Source organism: Ammospiza nelsoni, chromosome 8 (assembly GCF_027579445.1).
Source record: "Ammospiza nelsoni isolate bAmmNel1 chromosome 8, bAmmNel1.pri, whole genome shotgun sequence".
Classification (NCBI taxonomy): Eukaryota; Metazoa; Chordata; class Aves; order Passeriformes; family Passerellidae; genus Ammospiza; species Ammospiza nelsoni.
The window spans coordinates 16,866,703-16,888,158 of NC_080640.1; the positions used below are offsets into that span (position 1 = coordinate 16,866,703).

Consider the following 21,456-nt stretch of genomic DNA (forward strand, 5'->3'; position numbering starts at 1 on the left):
AGGTTTTTGAAAATTTCTTTGTAACTAAAAATGAAATTCCAGCATCTTTTGTCAGCCTAGGACACGAAATAAAATGACGTGGACACTGGAATCTCCAAGGTAAAAAAGGGACCTTTATTTTTCTGACTCCAACATTCATAGATTTCCAACAGTGACAGTGGATTGGAGGATGACAGTGCCACCTCTCCAATGACACTGGACAAACCAACAGTCCATCAAATTTCTCCTCCTCCATAAAAGAATGCAAAACGATGAGTTGTTTACATAAAGTGTGTGAGAAAGTTCATTACAAGAATGTAAACATGAGAAGGCTTAGAAAAACTTAAAAAATCAGGGTGACAATCTTTGAGGATAAAATATTGTGAATGTGTTTGAATCAAGCAGGACATTTAATGTCTGTAAATTGCAAATTATAAGCAAATACAGCTTCCATGAAGTATGGCTTGCCTATCTTTTACTGGAACAGAGATTTCTACCTCCCACAAGACTGAAATGTTTAAGTTACGAAGAACTTTGTATTTTGGCAATATCTGTATAACAGATATTTCTTTCATGAGTTATGTTTACTGCATTAGTAAACAAGAGTTACTCCTTAAGGGAAATTCAACTCCAGGATTTTTCTTTCAAAAGCTGTCATGAGAATCAAAGAGACTGACTGTACTTGCTATTTAATTTTTTATTACTTATTTGCATCACTAGAGTCTGACTATGAAATTTAATCTACAAGGAAGAGAAAATTTTGTGTGAGATTGTCCCAATGATTTCCTGCTGGGAAATCAGTGTTCCAGCTTTGTATAAGCAATGTCTGCAGGAGTCAGCATTTCACTGGGTGTTTTTTCATAAGCAAGAAGTTTAACAGTCAATATTAGTGATGAGAACATCTACTGATCATCTTGACATTACCAAGAGATGCTAGTGGAAATAAATAGCATGTGCTATTTCACACATGGACATTAGATACTTGAAAAGATGAAATAAATTATGTTCAAAGCATAATCTCCATTTTTTTTCTAAACAGTTGAAATTGTTGTTTGGAAAGCAAGGATCATTCAAATTTATTATTTAGATAAGGGCTTTTAGCTAGATAGACCACTTGTAAAGAAAGACATCCAGAACATCTTGCTCACCAAGTTTCCACAAAGCCTTCACTTCCCTAATTTCAAAATTCTTCTTTGAACCACCCAAAGCAAGCAGCCCCAGACTGTTTCTTGGTGCTCAGTGCTCTGCAGTCTGAGTCCTGGGTGATTCACACTTCAGAACAGGAAATCTTAAATGGGTGACTAAAGGAGAGAGTCTTGACCTCTCAGCACAGGGAAAGACAGAAACACTTTAACAAGTGAAGCATTTCCTGGGACGTCCAACAGGCACAGCTCTGTGCTTTTCCAGAGAGGAACACATCTTGTTCAAGTGCCCACATGAGCATCACATTCAATGCTATCAGATCAGGCCCAGTGACATTCTTTCCTGCCAAAAGAGGAACAGGTGACTTTTCCAAATACCTGCGAGCACAGAGGTGTCTCTGTAAAACCACTTTCCTCAGGAATTCGGTCACTGCCTCTATTTCAAAACCCAGAAATGCTCAAAACATAAGATTTCTTCAAAGCCACTTTTCAAAGACTTTCCTATTACAGAAGCAGAATGCTCCTTCTGTAGAAAGTAAAGGCATGGTTCCTTTTTATCTCTACCTCATGAAGATCTTAAATTCCAGATACAAAGATAGAGATAAAACATGTCCAAATCATCATGGTGATAAAGTCAGAGCTTCTTGGGGGAGGAAAGGAGAATGTCAACATGTGCAGCAGCATCTCAACAGTCACTGAAACCTCATTTCCCACAGATGATCATAAAAAGTTTCTTCCAATAAGGAAAGACTTGGACTATGATTGTGATATTTCTTTTAGAGAAGGAAGTTGGGACCTCATATGTGTTGAGCAAAGCCTGAGACCTCCAAACACTTCTTGCATTTAGATGCAAAATCTCAGTTCCAATGAAATCATGGTCTAAATAATTCATCAAAACCTGAAAAGTAACATCATGTTAAATGTTAAAAGGCTGATGTATCTGGGAATAAATGTGGGTAATTTTATTCCACTTATCACAGGGCAATAGAGAGCTCAGAGACTTTGTAGAAATGACAAGGCAGCCAGTTTATCTGATCCTTGGCCAAGTGCTCTGCAGTGCCCACAGCCTGGCTCTGGCTGAGAGCGCTGCAGCAGCCCACAGGAATGGAGAGAGAGAGAGGAGCCACTACTGTTGTTTGCTAGGGACTCCTGCTTACCAAAAGAGCAGTGCTGAAATGAATTTGTGTAGTGATAATGTCTCTTGCTCTCATCACCTCACAAAGAGTCAGCCTCGATGGAACTCACTGAACACAATTTTGTTTGACAAAATTGCCAATAACTTTGGATGATACCCTATTGTCACAGTTAAGTGTCAGAAGGTGTCAGACTGATAAAACTGCTATGTTAAATGTTCAATTACTCTTTTAAGTGAATTTATCTTCCCTGCCAATTGTGCATTATGAAAATGCACACAAATAAGTCTGATAATCACCAAACACTGACCTTTTTAAAAGGTCAATTTTGTAGCAGCAGAGCATAAATAAATACACTACTGGGGGGAAGGAGAGGTGTTAGAGTGGAAAAGAGTAATTAGGCTGTTCTCATTATGAAAATGGGGTTACAAAAAAAAAAAAAAAAAGCTCTTCTGTGATATAATCACAAATAAATATTAGATATAGGTGAAACCCGACTAGCATGTCTTGTTCTAGATTGTTCACTACTATGCCCCTGCCTCCAATGTCACATAGTCAGTAACTTTCAGATTTCTGGAATGGAAAAATCAGCTTAAGTAATTTACAGAGTGCAGTTAATCAGAGTCAGTTTCAATGGCCTTGTGATCACTTCAAGTTGCAGTGTTTGATTTTGCAATCTGGTCCTGAGTCACACTGCTGTCTCCTAGAAGCATTCGTCCAGGTCTCATTAACTCTGGAAGGAGATAGCAGCTTTTATCTCATCAGATTCTTTTTTTCTAGGTACTTTTGCCTCCCATGTTAGTACTTTTCCCCCCCTTTTCAGCACTGTCCTAAACCCAAATCAAAATAAGCAATATAGGATAGATGTAGCACACACTTTTCACAGTGGAATAAGACATTGATGCACCCTCTTACAGTATTCAGACTTCTGAAATCTGTTTCTCACAAAGATCAAACAGTGTTATATTGTAACTCTTATACGTGGAACAGGTTAAAAAAACCCCTCCAGAATGGGTAATTTCAAATGCATCTACTTCTGTAAATTCCTTGGTTTGGTACTTGTGTAGTAGCTGCCTGTCTCTCCTAGGAACATGATTGATTCTGTGATCCCTCTTGAGATCAGTACTAGCTTCCACATTGGCATCTGCATGCAGAAGTATCTGATTAACACCAAGCAGTTAAACTTCATGAGGTATTTAAATACAAATTTATAACTTCTCTTTTCCTTCACCAATTTTTTTCCCTTGGAACACAAACCTCGATATCACAAGTCTACAAGCAAAGAAAAACTAATTTGTATAGCAACTGTAATTTTCTTTTCTTCATAAAATAAAACTGTATTCTATTTGCTGCTGCTTTTAGGGCTCCCGTCAGGCACTCTCAAGTAACTCCCTCACGCCAGCGGCTGCCCGGGGTCAGAGCCGGCCCCGCTGCCCGTGCGCGGTGTCCCGGCGCCACCTCCCGGGCACCGAGCCCGCGGCCCCGCTGCCCACAGCGCTTCAGTGCTTCCCCTCCCGCAGCACCAGCCAGGCGACAACGCTGCTCAAATACTCGCATTATCTATGGAAAGCTGTCCCATCACTGAACGATCATCCCAAAAATATTCTGCTCCCTCTTTCACACTTTAACTCAAGAAAGTCACCTCCTCTCTGATCAAATGGTGCCACTGTTCCTCCTTGTTTTCTTTAGCTTGACCTCTATGAAGTAGTGTCTTCACATTTTCCTTCCAGAAGCTTTCACTTTGTAACTAGAGTAGCATAAGGATGAATAAAAAAAAAATTTCACCAAAAAGGAGCTGAAGTTGAGGCAAGCAAGTTTTTCAATATTTTAGAAGAATTTAAGGCTATACAAGTATCAATGTGTACTCATTTCTTTCCCCTCAAAGTCAAGGTAGATAGGCTGCCTTAAAAAAAAGCAATTTACACCATTCCACACAGGCACAGCTCTTACTGCATTATGAGTAAGTTATGAACACTTCCAAAGATGCTGTTTCAAGCAAACAAAAAAAGTTTTACACACAAGGTTTTTTGTACTTCATCATTTTAATGGAGTCAGAACAATTCTATACAACTATATACAGATTTTGAAGCACGACTAAGTATCTATTGCTTCCTACACAGGACAAGCTGGAATAATACAATGGGAACAGGCCCTAGCTAAGAAATATAAACACATTTTTGCAAGGTTATTTTGCTATTCTTGATCGCAGCCGTCGCTTGATGATTAGATGATCACTTTCCTTCTCTTTCTGTTCTACAAGGATCTGAAAAAGATGGATTAAAGGATTGTTATTCAGCATTCTTCAGAGACAAATGACATTCACCTTCTAGACTTGTGAGCCCAACAGAATAGTTTTTCCCAGAATTTGTTTCCAGAGTTTTGCCTGAGTCACTCTGGTGAAATTTACCCATTCAGTGAGAGGGTGGTCAGTCAGTAGAACAGGCTGGCCAGGGAAGTGGTGTAAACACCATTCCTGGAAGTGTTCAAAAATTGTGTAGACGTAGCCCTTGAGAATACGGTTTTGTGGAGTTAACCCAGTGGTGCTGGGTTAATATTCATTTTCTGATACAGGAAGTGTCCAGAAAGCTAAAACTTTAAACTTAAATGTCTCTAGCTTTCTCTGACTTCCCCAGGATTCAGTCTTGCACCTTTTATTTCACTTCCAAGCTTCTTAGCTCACTTTGCTCAGCACTTCTTCCTCCTATGGACAGCATTGTGGGTTCTGCTGCATCCATTAATACAATTTACAGAAAAATCAACGGGCAATTGCTTACCATAGCATAGGGAAGAAAGGAAGGAACAGAATGAAGAGATGTACTTCCAGCAGAGAGAAGAATGCTCAGCACTACAGTTACTGTATAAACCATAAAGTTGGATTTCTGAAACAACACATCAAACTCTGGCCTTCAAGACTCAGACTGGTTTAGAGCCACAAAATTAAAACACATCCAGAAGGCTATTTAGACTGTGCTTTGAAAAGCGTGGATGTATCCACATGCTATGCCCAAATATCACCTGGGCATAAATGGAATTGAAAAATATCTTTGGTGCTCACCTGTGAAGTTATTTGTACATGCAGACCTTTATTGTGTTTCAATCATGTCATTCCAAATCTGTGGATGCCTTCGTAGTCCCTATTTCTGTTCTCCCTCTATGCTACTTATTTATATATATAAAAAAATATATATACAAATATAATAATATATATATTTTATTACACACTTAGATGAACTGCAACTACTGGAAAAACAATTTAAGACTTCACTGCTGTAGCAGAGAAAAAGTAATCCTGCACATACTACAAGGTATCTGTGAATTCAGATGTGAAGGTATCTCTATCATTGCTGTATCACCTACACAGTCAGTCAGCAGTCAAAGACAGGTGAGAAAACAGAAAAAAAATTAGTAAAACAGCAGACAGAAAAGACCAAAAGGAATGATTAGGTACAAAAAATATCTAGGTTGGTATTTTCAAACGTCTTCTGCAACTTGATTAGACCTTCAGATTTGTCTTTTTCTCCTAATAGTTTTAATTTAAGATTACAGAAAAACACTACAGTGAGGAAAATAGGAATCTTAATCACTTACTGAAGAACTAGGGATATCCAGAGGGCAAGAAATGTCAGTTGTATACAGCTTTCTCTTAGCTCGTTTTGGCTTGAGCTCATTTTCTTTGACATTTTCTTGTTCTGCAGACTTGGGAGAGCTTATTGTCTCAATAAGCTTCTTTGCTAGAAGACAAATTTTATCATAAATACATGTCATGGTTTTGTGAGCCTCAAAATTAATGAATAAAGTAGGCTTTATTACAACAGTTTAAAAATTAAACCAGTGTACACCAAAGTTCAAGTATAAAAATTCAGAACTGGTATTTGACTACCAGTTTTCTGTAGCTGGAAGCCATTTTCTGTAGTTTCAGGTGCAAAAGCTTAAAGGACACATATAAATAGCACATTAAAAATCAATTAGGATTCAGACCTCACTTAAAGACTACTAAGTTGAACAACAGGCTTAACTTTTGTACTGACACAAGCACAGTGTACAGTCAATTTCTTCTATACCTTTTTACAGTTTAATCAAACAAGTACTAGCTCTATAAAGAGAGGAGTATATGTACTAGAAAAAAAGAGAAAAATAAGAAATATGCAATACTGTTATAAAAAGAGGGAAACCATACAGAACACAGTAATAAAGTTTACAAAACAGAACTCATTTACTCAAATTGAGTATTCAAATTAAGAATGAAATTTTTAGTAGTATGAGTTTGGTTTCCATTTATAATAATACATACTGTGTTCCTGGAACCAATATGACAAACAGAAATTTTAAAAAATTTCACACAGTTATTATCCAGACTGTATTATGTCAGATGATTTAAGATGTACTCTGTAGCAGGACAAGCTTTCACATTGGTACAGGAGTTTATTTTAACTGTCCACATTAAAAAAAATTACCAACTTTGTTTCAAATAAATAATAGTGTATTTTAAAATTAAACACTGGTGATTCCTTGTGGCCCCTGTTACTTTTAATTTCTTTTACAAGCACTCTTTTACTCAGAGATTATTCTTACTGTTGGAAAGAATAAAAACATACCCTTCAACAGAAAGTCCAAGCCATTTATCTTCCCAAGGCTATACCTAAACTTAACAAAATCCATTAATTGCTCTATATTCAGTTTAATGAAACCTTCCAAATATTTTCATGAGTCAATGGCTTTCAGATTTCATTAAATTAACATACATCAAAAAACATTAATAAAGTTTTCACAGCAACAAGAGACTGCTTCTAGAGGTAAGATTTGGAGTTTGGATTCAGTCCTTGATTTTTTCACAGCAGCTGGGCAAGTTTCTAAAACTGCCTTTACATGTAAATAAGTGAAGAGCAACTCCAACATTTTGGGCCCAAAAGTTATCATTGATTTCATGATAAATATGCACATATTTCACACTGCATCTTTCATCCCACCTGGTTTATATTTCACACTTAACCTAAGTTTTAGAATTATGTGGTCCTCACAACCAAGACAATCTTTTCTTCTCTGCCATTCTACAGCAGCCAGAGAATAGGAAATAAGCCTTATTTATACTGTACAAACCTTTAGAGTGAATAATAGTAGGAGAGCTTTGGAAAAAATCACCAATTTTCTGTAGCATCCCATCTTTCTTCCTAGATGACTTTTTTTTTAGAGTGGATTCTTGCCTTCTTAAGGAGTATTCTTTTCTAAGAGATTGTGCAGTAGACATCTGTACAGAAAGACAGGATCATTGTTTAAACTGAAAATTGCCTTAATCCTCAAGTTTCATTTCATTTTACTTCAATGTCATTTTCAAGCTGACACATTGAGCTTTGCTACTGACACCTTTGTTCAATTTAGTAATGATATCACTACAGCAAGTAATGTAGACAACCTCATTTTACACCCAGAAGAAAGAAAATCACCCAAGTTTCACAGAATACATTTAAGAGCATGAATCATACAGTAAACAGAGGAGTTTTCTTTTTTCAAAGGCAGATTAAAACTTGTATTTTACTTGACAGCTAATTATAATTCTATTGTATTAATTAGAAATAAAAGAATCTGATGGGGCAAATAAAAGTCTCACCTTCTGAACCTGCCCAGATTACTACTATGGCCTAAAAGAATCTTTTTATAGTTGCCATATATGTGGAAAAACTTTAGTTTTACTTCAAAGGCATTGCCTATAACATCACACTCAAACAAGCTCAAACTAGTCTTTTTAACTATTCAATATACAACATCCTTCCCCTTTGAATCACTGCACACTGCAGGTGGGACACTACACACTCTTGGCAAATACAGACCCTTTGCTTATAGGGTTTAGTAGAAAGACACCATAAACATTGAAGAATCCTGCTGAAATACATGGATAAGAATAAGATACTTTGGCAAAATATTTGCCCTTCACAAGCCTATCTTTACAAAAAAGGCTAAACTGACTTCAAAAATGGAACAAAATCATACCATTTTTTTGTTGCTTGTAGAAGGTGAGTCAGCCATAGCAGGTTTTGCATTTCTCTTGTTCTCACTCTTCACAAAATCCTAAAGAAAATTAGAAGAAATTATAATTGATACCAATGACCACCTAAACCAAAATAAACTATTTACAGAACTGATCTGCAATCCCACAGATCAGAGCTGGAGACAGCAAGAAATGGCACTATCCAGGAGAGAGAAATGCAAAAAGGTAAAGAGAAAGTGCAAATCAGGCACAAGGAGACAGAGTCTGGATCAGCTGAAGTCTGTGACCTTATTCAACACAGGCCAGAGATCCAGCACTTGGGAGACATGGGGTTTAAATAATACCCTATGTATATCCCTGGGATCTCAGCAGAAAATGAGAAGTTAGAGTTTTAATAAATGATCACAGTAAGCTGCACAACAGATTTAGTCAGTTGATTGAGTTCACACCTCATTCATCTCTACACTCTTCCTTTTCCTTCTTGGCTTGAGCATTTTCACTGTAACTGGTGAGGGGCTGCCCTGGTGCTTCACCTCCATCTTATGGGGTTGCAGAGGTGTGAACTGGATTTCCATCTCTGGTTCTGGGAACCGACTCGATTTTCCATCCTCTGTGGACACTTCAGTAGAATCAAGGACAATTTCAGAATGGTCCTGCAGGTATGTGGAAAATGGATGAAAACAAGATTTTAACTAATTATGAGTTAAATACTATATAATACATAGCACCCCCCCACACCTCCCAGTGGATTGCAAAGTAGGTGTTCTATTTCCCAGTTGTTAGCTTTCAGAACAATTACAACAGAAGTGAAGAAATCAACTACAGCAGAGTTGAAGCCTTATTATCTAAAGCCTTTTTTATTAAATTTTAACTTTTTTTGTATCTATGATCACAGAATTTTCCTTAGCCTGATACTTTGTTTCAAAGTATTTTTTCCTTAAGGACAGAAGCCCTTAGTGATTGTCTCCATCTCAACTCTGCTGCTCCTTAGGAACTAGGCAGTAATAAAACAGCAGCTTTTGTGAGAATAGGATAATATTTCTGTAGCTGATCTTTAAGGAGCTTTCTTTCCCTTCTAGAGAATTCCAGCTGTTCCTTCTTACATTGGTTCATCCTGAAGGTGAAACCTTCCCCTTAAAGAAAATGATCAAAGCTCATGGAAAGCCAGAAGGTAGTTCTCCAACAGGCTCTGCTGGGATCCTGAGAGGGAATCCCACCCAGAATCCCAGCAGCACTGCATTCCCAGGAATTTTCAGAACTATATACAGAAATATATACTGAAAAAAACAACAGAATTATTAACATATCATTAATAATAAACAGACCTCTTTGTTTACAGACTGATCAATTTTATCTTGTCCTTCTTCAAGTAAAGGTATTTCTGCCAAAGACTGAGGATTTTCATGGTTAATCTGCTGTTTCATTTCCTTTATAAAGTCATCTTTCTCTGCCAGCTGTTTTTTTAGATCTTCTATGTCAGTTTCCTTATCCTAATAAACATAGCAAAAATTGCCACAAATTTCAGGACTGTCAAGAGAAAGTAATATCACGAGCATCTAATGATTACTTGGTCATGACAGTTTTATAACTGCAGGCTAAACCAGTCAGGTATCCAACACACAGCCAATAACTTAATGCCTATATGTAAAGTGAAAAAAAGCCTTGTAAGAGTCTAAGGAAACATAACAAAACTTGCAATTTTACTATGCTTTTTTAGAATTCTAAGTTTACCGCCCATTTGCTCATGAAGCTCTTGGTGCTGTGAAAAAGACAACAAATGGGAGAATTACAGATATCCAGTCCAAATTCACAAGAGTGTTTACTTGAACTACTAAATACTTTCAAACTCCAATTACCATTACAAATTCAGTTGCAAACAAACGTAAAGCTTTTCTTTTTAAATTAGCTGCAAATGGTTTCAATATGATAGTGTTTAAGAACAAAAAATAGAGCCAAAATGCAAAGAGCAACTATAATATTTTGCAGAATCAATGGGTAACAAAAAACTCTCAAAAATCCACACAGCAAAAAGAGAAAACTGACCTTTTCTGAAGCCATTAATGCAGCCTGTTTCAGCCTTTCTATTTCTTTATCTTTTTCTATGGTGCTAGAAGCCAAAGTCTTGAGCTGTACTTCCAAAGCTTCTACTAGCTCATCTCTTTCCTCACGCCACTTTTGAAGATTGCTGTCCTTCTCTACAAGCTGTGCAGCAAGTCTTTCCTAAACATTAAAAAAGGTAGCTTAGAATAGAACACCACTTCTACACAGTATCTGAACTCTTCTGCTGGTTTTGTTTTGCACAGTTACTACTATTTTATAGCTTTAGTAAATTTAAGAGACTATGCGGATCTTCTAAAGCTCACACAGAACTAGTTTCAGTACAAATATGGAAAAGTAAGCCGTGTTTTAACTAGAAAAATCTGTATTTTTACTCCTTGTGAGAGGATTTTCTTTTTGAAAACCACAGCTCCTGTTTGCTCACTTGAAGATTTTATAAATTACAATTATCAGACAAGAAAAGTGACAGATAAAGTAAAATTACTTGTAAACTCCTAACATCCTCCTGTACTGATTGCAGGTCCACAAAGGCATTGCTAACTACTTCTAGATGCAAATGTAGTTTTTGATTGCAGAAGTTCATATAATAATTTCAACTCATTAAAAATTTGCAACCTTGCTGCAGTCCAGTGAACAAGGTGCCTTAGTCAGTAACTATTGGTCTCACCAGTGCTAGCACATACTACCACAGCACACTGACTAAGTGTTTTCCAAAGTAAGCTTTCTAAGCTTTTAAGGAGCCATTCATTTAAGTGTGGGTTATTTATTGGTGTTTTACACATAGTATGAATTTTGAAGACTTCATAAAGTGATGGAATGGGAAGGAACAGGCATGTTAATTTCCATTATGTGTTAAGATTTTTCATTTTATGCGCCTCCTAGTCTTCCTTTTTCACATTTAGAACATCTCATCCAGGTTTTGTCATGTGAGAAAGTAAGGGAACAGACAAAGGCCAGCTACTCTCAAGTGCCCCCACTGTTCAACACTTGCCAAGTCATTTACTCTGCACAAAAGACACTACAGGACACTGCTGAGACAAAGTCACTTACAATTTCTGCTTGTTGCTTCACATGATGCTCTCTATCCTCCACAAACTTTCTCATTTCCCTATTGCGATGGTTCTCAGCTTCTTTTACTTGATTTATGAGTCCCATTTTTTCCTCAAGCCACTTCTTCCGATCAGTTTGATACTTTGCTTCATTTTCCTAATTTGATGAAACCAGAAATAAAACCATAAGTAGACAGGAAAAAAAAAAAACTTGAAATTCAGAATTCCATTCAATGGATTAATTTCAAAAACATAACAGATACAGCAGCACAGATTTACTCTAGCATACTCCCAGGTACACGTAGTATACTCAGTGTATAATACTTGCTCTTCTGTATTGCAAAAAATTATCAATTTTCAGCATTTCTTATTCAGACTAACACACCTTCATGGAATAGAATGTTTTTCCTCAAAGCATTTTGGGTCAATCACAGACACATATGTCAAAAGTAATGGTAAACAGACACTTCTACCCTACAAATCCCCAAGCTTTTATGCTGCCTGAAAGGACATGCTAGAAAACTAATCTCTGCTTCAAGACTGAAAGGGAAACAATGCAGGACAGTTTGAATGGTAGGCAGAGACAGCATCTACCTACGAATGTCACCTCAATCCACAGCAACTTCGTCTCCTTTTCTATCACAATCAAACCTCTTGTCAGACATTTTACCACATAAGACAGGAAGCACCCGAAAAGTTGCTTAGAAAATAAGTCTCCTTTCTAATCCAAGGAGAGTTAGAGGAAAGGCCTCAGCCTTACAGGAAGGGCTTACAGGCCATGCAGCCAGCACAAAATCTTGAGAGAGTTTGATTTAGCAACTGACAGGAGAGATCCCTGGAACTGATATCAGGAGTTGGATTAAGACAGCTGTAAGGGGAAAGCAGCTACAGAAGCCCTGTGCACAGCAGCAGCACAACACAGGGCAGGGTGCACTCCGTGGGGCATCAGTGATGCTGTATGGCAAAGATGCTTCCAAGGAGGTTTCCTTTGCCAGTGTAATCACTTGCCATATCATGCCCTGGCCTCTTGAAGACAGTGACACCAAAGAAACTTAGACTCCTTAAATGGGTGTTATGGCCTTAGGTTTAAGTATGAATTATATCATTATGTTTTACCTCCAGTTCTTTTTGGAGCTTTGTGAATTCCTCATCTTCATTTATGGTTTTCTCCTCATTTTTGCTCATCTTTTGCTGCCAGTCACTATTGCACTGGTTATTCAGCTCTCTATATTTCTGCTTCCAGGCTTCCAGTTCTAGGAAGAACACAAAATGAGTTTACATAATGTATTATTTTAAACATGTATTTGAACATGTTTCCATCCTTTTACTAAAGTTGCTTGGATTTATCAGCTATGACTACAGACAACAGAAGCCTTTTAGGAAATTACTGTTTGTTATGGAAAAAGTAACACCTAAATAGCAATTGCTAAGTAAAACCAGAAATGTAAAGCAGCTATCACAGTACACATTCAAAGCCATTTTCCTTCCCTGTTCCCTTCCATGGAGAAATTACCCAAAACCAATCTGTTGGTCTCTTCTAATTTGGCTTCAAGCACTTTATCTTGTTCAGTCTGAGTCTGTTCTTGTTCTTCCAATGTCATCCGCATATCTTCAATTATTTTTTCCTTTGCACACAGATCTGAAAATATGAAAATTAATTTACAGATGAGCCTCCTCCTAGTTCCCACCATTCTCCCAAACTGGCTCAGTTACAAGTCATTTCTCCAACTCCCTGAGATCAAAAGCTCTATTACAAGGAAATAGAACATCTATACAGAACTTTCCAGATCCCAAATTCTTAAGTGATTCTATTCTCACCAGTTTAACTTAGGTGTGTGTTTTGGTGTTAAAACACTAAAACATGGCTTGTATGGCTATGAGAAACTAACTACTGTTCAACCCCTAAATATTTATCAAATCTGCAGAAACTTTGTGCTACCATACACATTAGTGTGCCAGTTCATGCTTTTGCTAAAATGGACAACTAGAATAAAACCAAATAAATCCCAGCATTGACTAAATGAACACTAAGATTTTCTCTGCTTACGTTTCTTAATCTGAGACTGTTTATTTCCTTACAAATATATCTAGTAACAATTCAAAGAATATTATTTTCTGACTCTGAGATTTTAACATCCAAGTTGGAGTGCCTCTGCTCTAAAATACAAATACATAAGACTTTTCAAATTTGTTATTGACATGATCACTCATTATGTTGTCATTGCACATAGAACTAAAATTGTTCCAATTTTTTGTGTGTTTCTGACCTTTATGTGTTTTCTCATACTGTCTGGAGATTTCTTCCAGCTTTTCTTTGTCCAACTGCTCCTGAATATCACATTGAAAGCAAATTATAGAAATTAGAACACGCTGAAAGAAACAAATACATATGCTAGAAATTAATAGCTTTTCATTTTGAATTTAATACGTAATAAATAAGGCATTTAAGACAAATAGTGGCAATGAATAAGTCCTTCATATAAATTAGGACTCCAACTGTTTAAAAATAAAGACATTAGTACTAACATACCTAAGTGTCACTAATCAGACACTCTGCAGGTATTAACTATTTATTTACTAGACCAATTGTCAAATTGTTTTAAATAAGTCCTGCATAAGAATTTCTTTAAACATTTTTCATTCACCTGTTAGAACTTATTTCAGCTGGCTACTCCTATTTTTACCCCACCTTTTGCAAGCTTTCTCCAGCTGCTTTGAAAACTTGTCTCATTAGTAGAGGAGTTTAAAAAAATTAAGAGCAAGTAAAATTTTATTCTAAAAATACCTTTTTAAGTTGCAAGATTGTGCGCTGTTTGAACTCTAATTCGTCACTAAACTGCTTTTTAATTTTCTCAAGTTCATCAACTTGTTTCCTCAAGGATTTCTCCTGAGTTTGCATTGCACACACCTGCAACAAGAGAGAAAGCAAAAATTACATTTCTTTATAAGCCCTTTACAAACTCTGTAAGTTATCTAGATAATTAACTACTTAAATTGAATTTTTGCAAGCATCTTCATTAAATTTCAGGGGCTGGTAGTGCACAAGGGAAGATACTTGAAATGTATCATTTAAAATAGCCTTTTTATGAATCGCTTTTAACATCCATAGATTGAGGTTTGTGAAAACAGGTTTTAATAACACAAGCCCAAACTTGCAGAAGAAACATTTTGCCTATGGTTACTAACCTCTTTTTGTACTTGCTGAATTTGTTTCTTGGCATCAGAAAACTTCTCTTTCAAATCTGTGTATTCTTCCTCTTTCCTCTGCAAATCTTTTTTCAAACTTTGTACAAGGGCAGAGCTTTCAGAAAGATCTTCACGCAGCCTTGGGTTAGAAATCAAGAGACATAAATAACATTAGTCTTACACGTTAGCTCAGGCTCTTTGCTGGTTTTATTAGCAAATAGAATCTCAGCTCTATCAGATCAATAACAAGCTTTAGAATTTTACATTTGCATTTCAATGTCTTACTGTATGAGCCTGAAGTAACAAACTGCTCAGATTCACTTCTGAATACTCAATTTTTAAAAATATTATCTTTTTAAGCACAGTAGAGGCGTCACTTTTATCATTAGGTGACCTTATAAATTAGAAAAGCCCCAGGTTAAAAGCAAGTAAGTTTAAAGTTGATAATTACATTCCAGTGCTTGTAAGTATAAAAATGAATAAAAAGTGGAAAGAAACCCAATAACACTGCCATAAATCCTGCCATCACAAGTCCTGCAAAGTAAATAAGTTTAATGGCTTAATTTAAAGTGATCAAATTTTTTCAAGGAGTTTCCAGTAGCACATTTCAGACTTTTAAACTAACTAAAGGAAGGTTTTTATACAATTACAGGATAATATTGCACTGTGTAATTTCTTTCAGAAAGTGTCTGCAACAAATTTATTCTAAATCCCCAAATAATTAATTTTATTGTATGCTCCTATTTTCCTGTGCAATAGTTCCACATAATTTAGATATGTATTTTTGAAAGAATATACAAACAGGTGAGGAAAACTTAGACTGCCGACTATGCAAATGCAAAATTCAAGCAGTGTATAGAAATTTCACAAAGAAGCATTTTGGTTAACAAGTTTATAACCATGCAAATGTGGTATGTCAAAGTGATGTTCACATAAGGAAGTTTTAACTTAATTTAATTCTTACAGGGTTAGGAATAATCTCATTATTTACTTACAGTTCTATAGACTGCATTTGCTCACACTCATTTTTCTCCTTTTCCTGAAGAACATGTTTCATGGTCTCCAGACTGCTCTTCAACTGCACAACTTCATCCTTCAAATTTGCTTCTCGATCACTGAGTTCTTTCAGTTTTTTGTCTACACGGGCACATTTCTCTTGCAGAGCTACTGTATTACTTTCTAGATTTAAAATAGTAGATTCTTTTTCTTTCAGTTCTTCTTCTAACTCTTTCATCCTGTCATCTTTAGTCCTAGAAGCCTCCAATAGGGATTTAAGATCTCTTATTTCTCCCTCATAGCTGGCAACTTGCTCCTGAAACTGTGAAATTAGTCTCTGATTTTCTGCAGCCTGTTTTTCAAAATCCTGGGTTTTCTTCTGGATTTGCTCTTGTAACTGATTCAGAAGATCTTCTTCCTTTACAGATTGATGCTCTTGATTTGTAATTTCATTTAATTTTATTTTTAGTTGATTATTGTAATTGTCACTATCATGAAGTCTCTTCTCTAAGTCTGCAACTTGCTGACGTAGTTGTTGGATCTGATGACTTTTTTGTGAGGAAGCCTTAATCATAATTTTGCATTGCTCCCAAATGCTTTCAATGCTGCAGTGAAAGGAGCTCTCCTGTCTCAGATCTGCTGTAGAAGCAGTTTGGATCTGCATGGATGGAGGACTCATTTGAACTGTCTCTGGTTCATCTTTTTTTGGGTCTAAGGAATCCTTCACATCAACTAAATCAATATCCACAGCATAAGATTCTGAGTGACATTTATACAATTCATCCACCTGGGACTGCATTGTTTTAATTTGTGACACTTTGTCAATTATATTTTGTTTAGCATCTGCTACTTCATTATTTAGCTGAATAATCTTTTCTTCTTGTTCCTTATTTATAGTTTTCTGTTTGTCCAATTCAGAAACAGTCTCCTGATATTCAGCTTGACATTGTTGAAGTTCTCCACTTAAGCCAGAAGCCTTTTCTTCAGAAGCAGAGAGTTTCAGGTGCAAGTTTGCTATCTGCTGATTTAACTCTTCTTTTTCAGTTTTTTCTCTTTGGCACTGTTCTTCAAGCACAGCTATCTGACCTTCCAAGGTTTCAATTCTTTGCTTTAGTGCTAGCATCTCCACGTAGGTCTCAGAATTATCAGTTCTCTTTTGATCAAGATAGTAGTTTTCCCAACTCTCTCTCTTATCTCCTAAAAACAAAACCAAAACAACATTAAGAACAAATAAATCCCTATACAGCTCAGGTAATTAAAACACACAAGTCACTAGCAATACCAAACTGTAATTGCTGTGTGGAAAATTAGCACCACCCGAAAGCCTCACTTTCATAGCATTTTAGAGTCTTCAAGTTGTTAGAACTTTCTGAGACATTTTATATGCACTAAATCCCTCTTGGCCTTCTAGGCATAATTTGCAGAAAGAGGTGTTCAGAAGACTTAAAAAAAAGTTTGCTAGAATTCTATTCCAGCCTTCTATTCTGCCCCACTAGCAGAAAAATCTAGCTAATTTCACTGGTATTTGCAACACCTATAAGCTAGGTAACATTCACAGAGATGACCAGTTTCTATCTCCACTGATTCAGCAATCCCTTAAATACAGCCAGCAATTAGCCATCCTCCATTTAGGGGACCTTTCTGAGAAGTTTCATGCATGCTCTATATCACCTTACTTTTAAAAAAAACTAAAAGACCAGTACAAGTTTTTGGTTTAGTGGTTGTTTTTTTTTTTTTTTTGCTTTGTGTCTGGAACCTTCCTCTCTTCTGTATTCAACACATTTCTAAACTAGATAAAAGGATATATTAATGCCCACACCTAATATGTTACATGTAAAGTTCTCCAAGAAAGATTTACAACATGTCATTCCAACCCAAAACTTCCATGTTTTATTAACTTAAGACTCTTTCCCTGAATTAATGAGCCATTTTAACTAAAATAACACATATTTCATCACCTTCAAAACCAACTCCAGCTGCATTTCACACAATTGTTTTACAATCCAATTGTATTTCTGTAGTAACATGCATGCTATATTTCACTATTAAATTAAGCCTGACTATCTCCAAGGATTAGATTATCTCAACTATGTACTGCAGAGAGATACTATGGATTCTTATGAGTACTGTAACTACAGTAAGGTAGAGTTAGGCAGCCTCACACTGGACCACTAAGCACAGGGGTACTGCATGGGAACATCCTCTGAACAGAGCCAACAAGCTGTACAGTCAATTTGAGTCACTAACAAATGGCCATTCTGAAGCATTGGCAACAGTGTTGTGGTTTTTGAAAGTCAACAGGATGCTTTTCTCCTGCTTGTCCAGTTTTTCTATTATAAGATACATTAAGTGCTTCTGCTAGCTCAACCACAACAGCAGCCTTACTGTAGCATATAAGGTCATACCTTTAAATCCTACAAGATTAAAAATTTTGCATTTGGAAATGGTTTTTGCTGAAAGCCCAGTTGTGTAGTCCTAAGAAAAATACAACACATTCCTCTCCCTGGACAGTTTTGCAAGCTCACTAAAAGCAAGAGGTACTGAGGTATCTTAACACAGGGTTTGTTAAAGTCCCTGGTCTTGGTTTCAATTGACACTTGAAGTTTTACAAAACCAGAAATGCCCTACTGGATGTCACAGCCTCAGCTGACCTAGCCGAATAATTTCACCTCCTTTTGCTACTACTGGCAGGCCCAGCCACTTTCTACAGGCCTTTCTTGACACTGAAGAATTGAGACAATACAATCCTGCTGAAGTCTTTCAGTATCCATACGTGCACCTGTTGGCTGTTAGCTTATCTAGGCCTGCAATCTGAGAATTTGAATACCTATGCCTCTCCCATCTTCTGGGGCAGCAAACATCACAAATCCAATATTCTCTTCATGAAGTGCTTTGTTAATGGAATCATAGCAGATCTTAGTTCAAAGGGACCCTCAAGGATCATCAAGAGCAGGGTTGCTCTCCAGCCTCTCACTCTCTAATCTGTACTTAGAGTCAGGGCTTGCTGCCTCAGGTGCAGAGTCAGAAATGTCTTTGTTAACTTCATGGGGTTGGTGATTGCCCAGCTCTGTAATTTGTCTACCTCTCTCTGCAGGGATTCCCACCCTTTCAACAGCTATCACTGGCAAACTTAAAGAGTTTTGTGTCCTGCATCAAAGTTATTTATGAAGATGTTGAAGAGAACTGGGCCCATTATGGAGCTCTGGGGAGCCCCACAGCAGGGCCTGAATGCCAGCCTAATGTTACCCCCTTTACAAGAACTCTTTGTACCATAAACTTAAAACTGATCTACCCCAGTGAATGCTGCCTTGTTCTTTAACTGCACAATGTAATGAATGATAGTTTAATATTCAGTTTATTCACTGTATCCTCATTTTTCTGTGATCATGTGAATTTGATAATTCTGTTTTAACAGAAATGAAAGGCCTCTCACCTTCCTTTTGCATATGCTTTCCATAGTTCTACAAGAAATTAAAGCTAAGCTGGGTCCTGAAGTCAAGTTAGAGGCAGAGAGCTCTTGCAAATACCATTTTGCACAAGTCCCATATAGCTCACTCTCACTTATTAATATTTTATTTACCTGATAATCTCACAGATAAAGCAAGAATAGCAAAAAGACTGAAAGTGCAAGCACGAGAGCTGTACACAATACACCATTTGTGGACTTCAGCTTTCCACTTGAATGGGAGCAAAACTAATTTTTCTCCTTTGCCAGCACCATCACCTTTGAGCCGAGCTGGTGTGTTCACAGCACACACACAGAACAAAATGTCAAGGCTCACAGCACATACTGTATGACTGAACAATCAGTAAGTCATTGACACCTTTGATGGTTGCTTAGGAAATTTTCAAACACTTGAGCAGGAGATGTTACTTTCTCAGAAGTCCAGCAACAGAAAATTTAGTACTACAACTGTTAAGCAATTGCCCAAGAACTACAGCTGGGTATGGAGGTACATACACAGATAAGAAAAAGCAACAGAAAGGAAAGTCTAAAAGCTAAAAGTTTATTTCAATCATTTAGGAGTAAATGATATAGGGCCAGTCCTCTGCAAAAGGGATTACATTTAGAGAACAGTTACTTCCTTTTACAGCGTAACAGAGCAGATCTCCTCAAAGCATAATGTTTACACTTCCCAGCTTTTTTCTTCTGTTCTGGAATAGTAACCAAGCTTTTTTTGAAGACCCCCTGTTGAGTGATGGAAGAAATTGTACCTTTCTTTGTAGGTGGTTCTTCTTCTGCAGTAGGCTTATTTTCCAAGCAACGTTTTCTTCCCACTTCCAACACAGTTTCCTCACAATCCTTGAAGTGGCTGCTTTCAATCACTTGGTTAGAGTTCTTTTCTGCTAATTTTCTCTTACTGGTAGTCAAAGTGTTCTCCTGTGTTAAAATATGATCAATTGCTTAAAAGTTGTACAAATTGAACACTTAAAAGGCTTAGTAGATTTTTTTATACAAATATTTTTATAGAACCTTTATGGGTAAGGTGCATAGGGGTTATCAGAGGAAAAGTCACTGACAGATCAGTTAGTTAGACCAAGAGCTCCTGCAGCTTCAGATACTAAGAAACAATACTTTGCATTGTATAGGAATCAGAGCAAGAGACTAGACAACTACAAAATGCACAACTTGCATTAAAATGACTTAATTTACCATCCAAAAACTATTTCCAGTGTCAAAAGAGTTGATGAAACTTCCAATTTGTTAAAAGGGTACACAGTCAATTCAAATAAATTTATCACATTCTGATCAGTTGGTAGAGTTGAGAGCTTTAATAGCCTTCAGCAAAACAAAAATCATTTTTGTCATGACGTGTTTGATGCAACTTTAAAGCTTAGGCAGTTCTGCTATACATACTTCAGATATTTATTTGACTAAGAAAAAAGTTGGTTACTTTCAAGATGACAAGTGACAAGCCATGTGGTTGTCAAGGTGCAATTAGTCATCTATAAGTAGACAATAGACTATAGAGTTGAGGTTTGTGGTCATGTTAAAATCTCATGCCACACAATCTCCTGGAACCACTGGATAGTTAAAGCCTTGCTCTTGGAAGGAGCAGTAATGGTAAGCCATCACACTCCACTCACTCCTGCAGCATTCCATGCTATTGACAAGTTAAGCAGCTGTGAGGCAGAGACAACACAAGATAAACTATAGCCAAAGCTTTGAGTTTACAGTGTAAGAGAAATGGATCAGAGTGCTGACTAAGTTTCACTTAAAAGTGTTCTCAAAACTACTTGAGGTTGCTGGACATCAGGCTCAAATTAAAAAAACCCAAAAAACCTCTTACTGTTTTTTTTTTTTTTTACCTGTATACATTTAGCCAAGGTAGCTTCCAGCATTCAGCAGATATCATTAGACCATACAATTTCAAGTTTTATGAATCACATCAAAAACAGAGATATCCATGTCATACCTTCTTAATTCAAACTCTGCTTAAAATATTCACATTAACACCCTTCCCCTGAAAGTGTGCAAGCACCTTGGGGGTGGGTGGAATGCACTGATTTCCTCCCCACCCTAATTTACTAATTATTGTCTTTTGTTACATTATTAAACTCTAACTTAAACTAAAATTGACCTTTTGTTGTACCAAAATTTCATTTTCTTCCTCTTTTATTCAGACAGTGATGCACTTCCTCTACTCCCACTGTTTAAAGTCCTCACAGTTTCAGGTCTTATGTTTTTTTAAAGGCTCTGCAGAGTCTCATCTAGAGTCCTCCAATAATAAATCCAGATCAGTACTTCTGAAAGTCTCATTATTTACACACACTCCTGCTAACATTTCACTGTGGCTTTAGTTTCAATGCCAACTGACCTGCTATAATTTGAAGTAAATAGCAATTATTTAAAGAAATGCCAATTTTCCAAAGTCAAGTCAATTGTAAACACATGTTAAGATTTTTTTGTATCAATTAAGATGTCTAAG

General features: G+C 36.7%; 1 protein-coding gene across 2 annotated transcripts in view; it reads right to left on the minus strand.

Moving 5' to 3' along the window:
• Positions 1-4,277: 4,277 nt before the first annotated feature.
• The window catches only part of KIF20B (kinesin family member 20B), a 30,809-nt gene continuing 13,630 nt past the window's right edge, over positions 4,278-21,456 (minus strand). For both annotated transcript variants that reach the window (XM_059477430.1, XM_059477429.1), the window contains exons 19-33: positions 19,742-19,907; positions 15,526-16,723; positions 14,531-14,669; positions 14,130-14,252; positions 13,612-13,672; positions 12,858-12,983; positions 12,461-12,597; positions 11,346-11,501; positions 10,281-10,457; positions 9,563-9,727; positions 8,687-8,890; positions 8,240-8,317; positions 7,352-7,499; positions 5,843-5,985; positions 4,278-4,517 (exon numbers count right to left, since the gene is read on the minus strand). In XM_059477430.1, the coding sequence (XP_059333413.1) occupies positions 4,440-4,517; positions 5,843-5,985; positions 7,352-7,499; positions 8,240-8,317; positions 8,687-8,890; positions 9,563-9,727; positions 10,281-10,457; positions 11,346-11,501; positions 12,461-12,597; positions 12,858-12,983; positions 13,612-13,672; positions 14,130-14,252; positions 14,531-14,669; positions 15,526-16,723; positions 19,742-19,907 (3,099 nt within the window). In that variant the 3' untranslated portion in view covers positions 4,278-4,439. The remainder of the gene's footprint in view (positions 4,518-5,842; positions 5,986-7,351; positions 7,500-8,239; positions 8,318-8,686; positions 8,891-9,562; positions 9,728-10,280; positions 10,458-11,345; positions 11,502-12,460; positions 12,598-12,857; positions 12,984-13,611; positions 13,673-14,129; positions 14,253-14,530; positions 14,670-15,525; positions 16,724-19,741; positions 19,908-21,456) is intronic.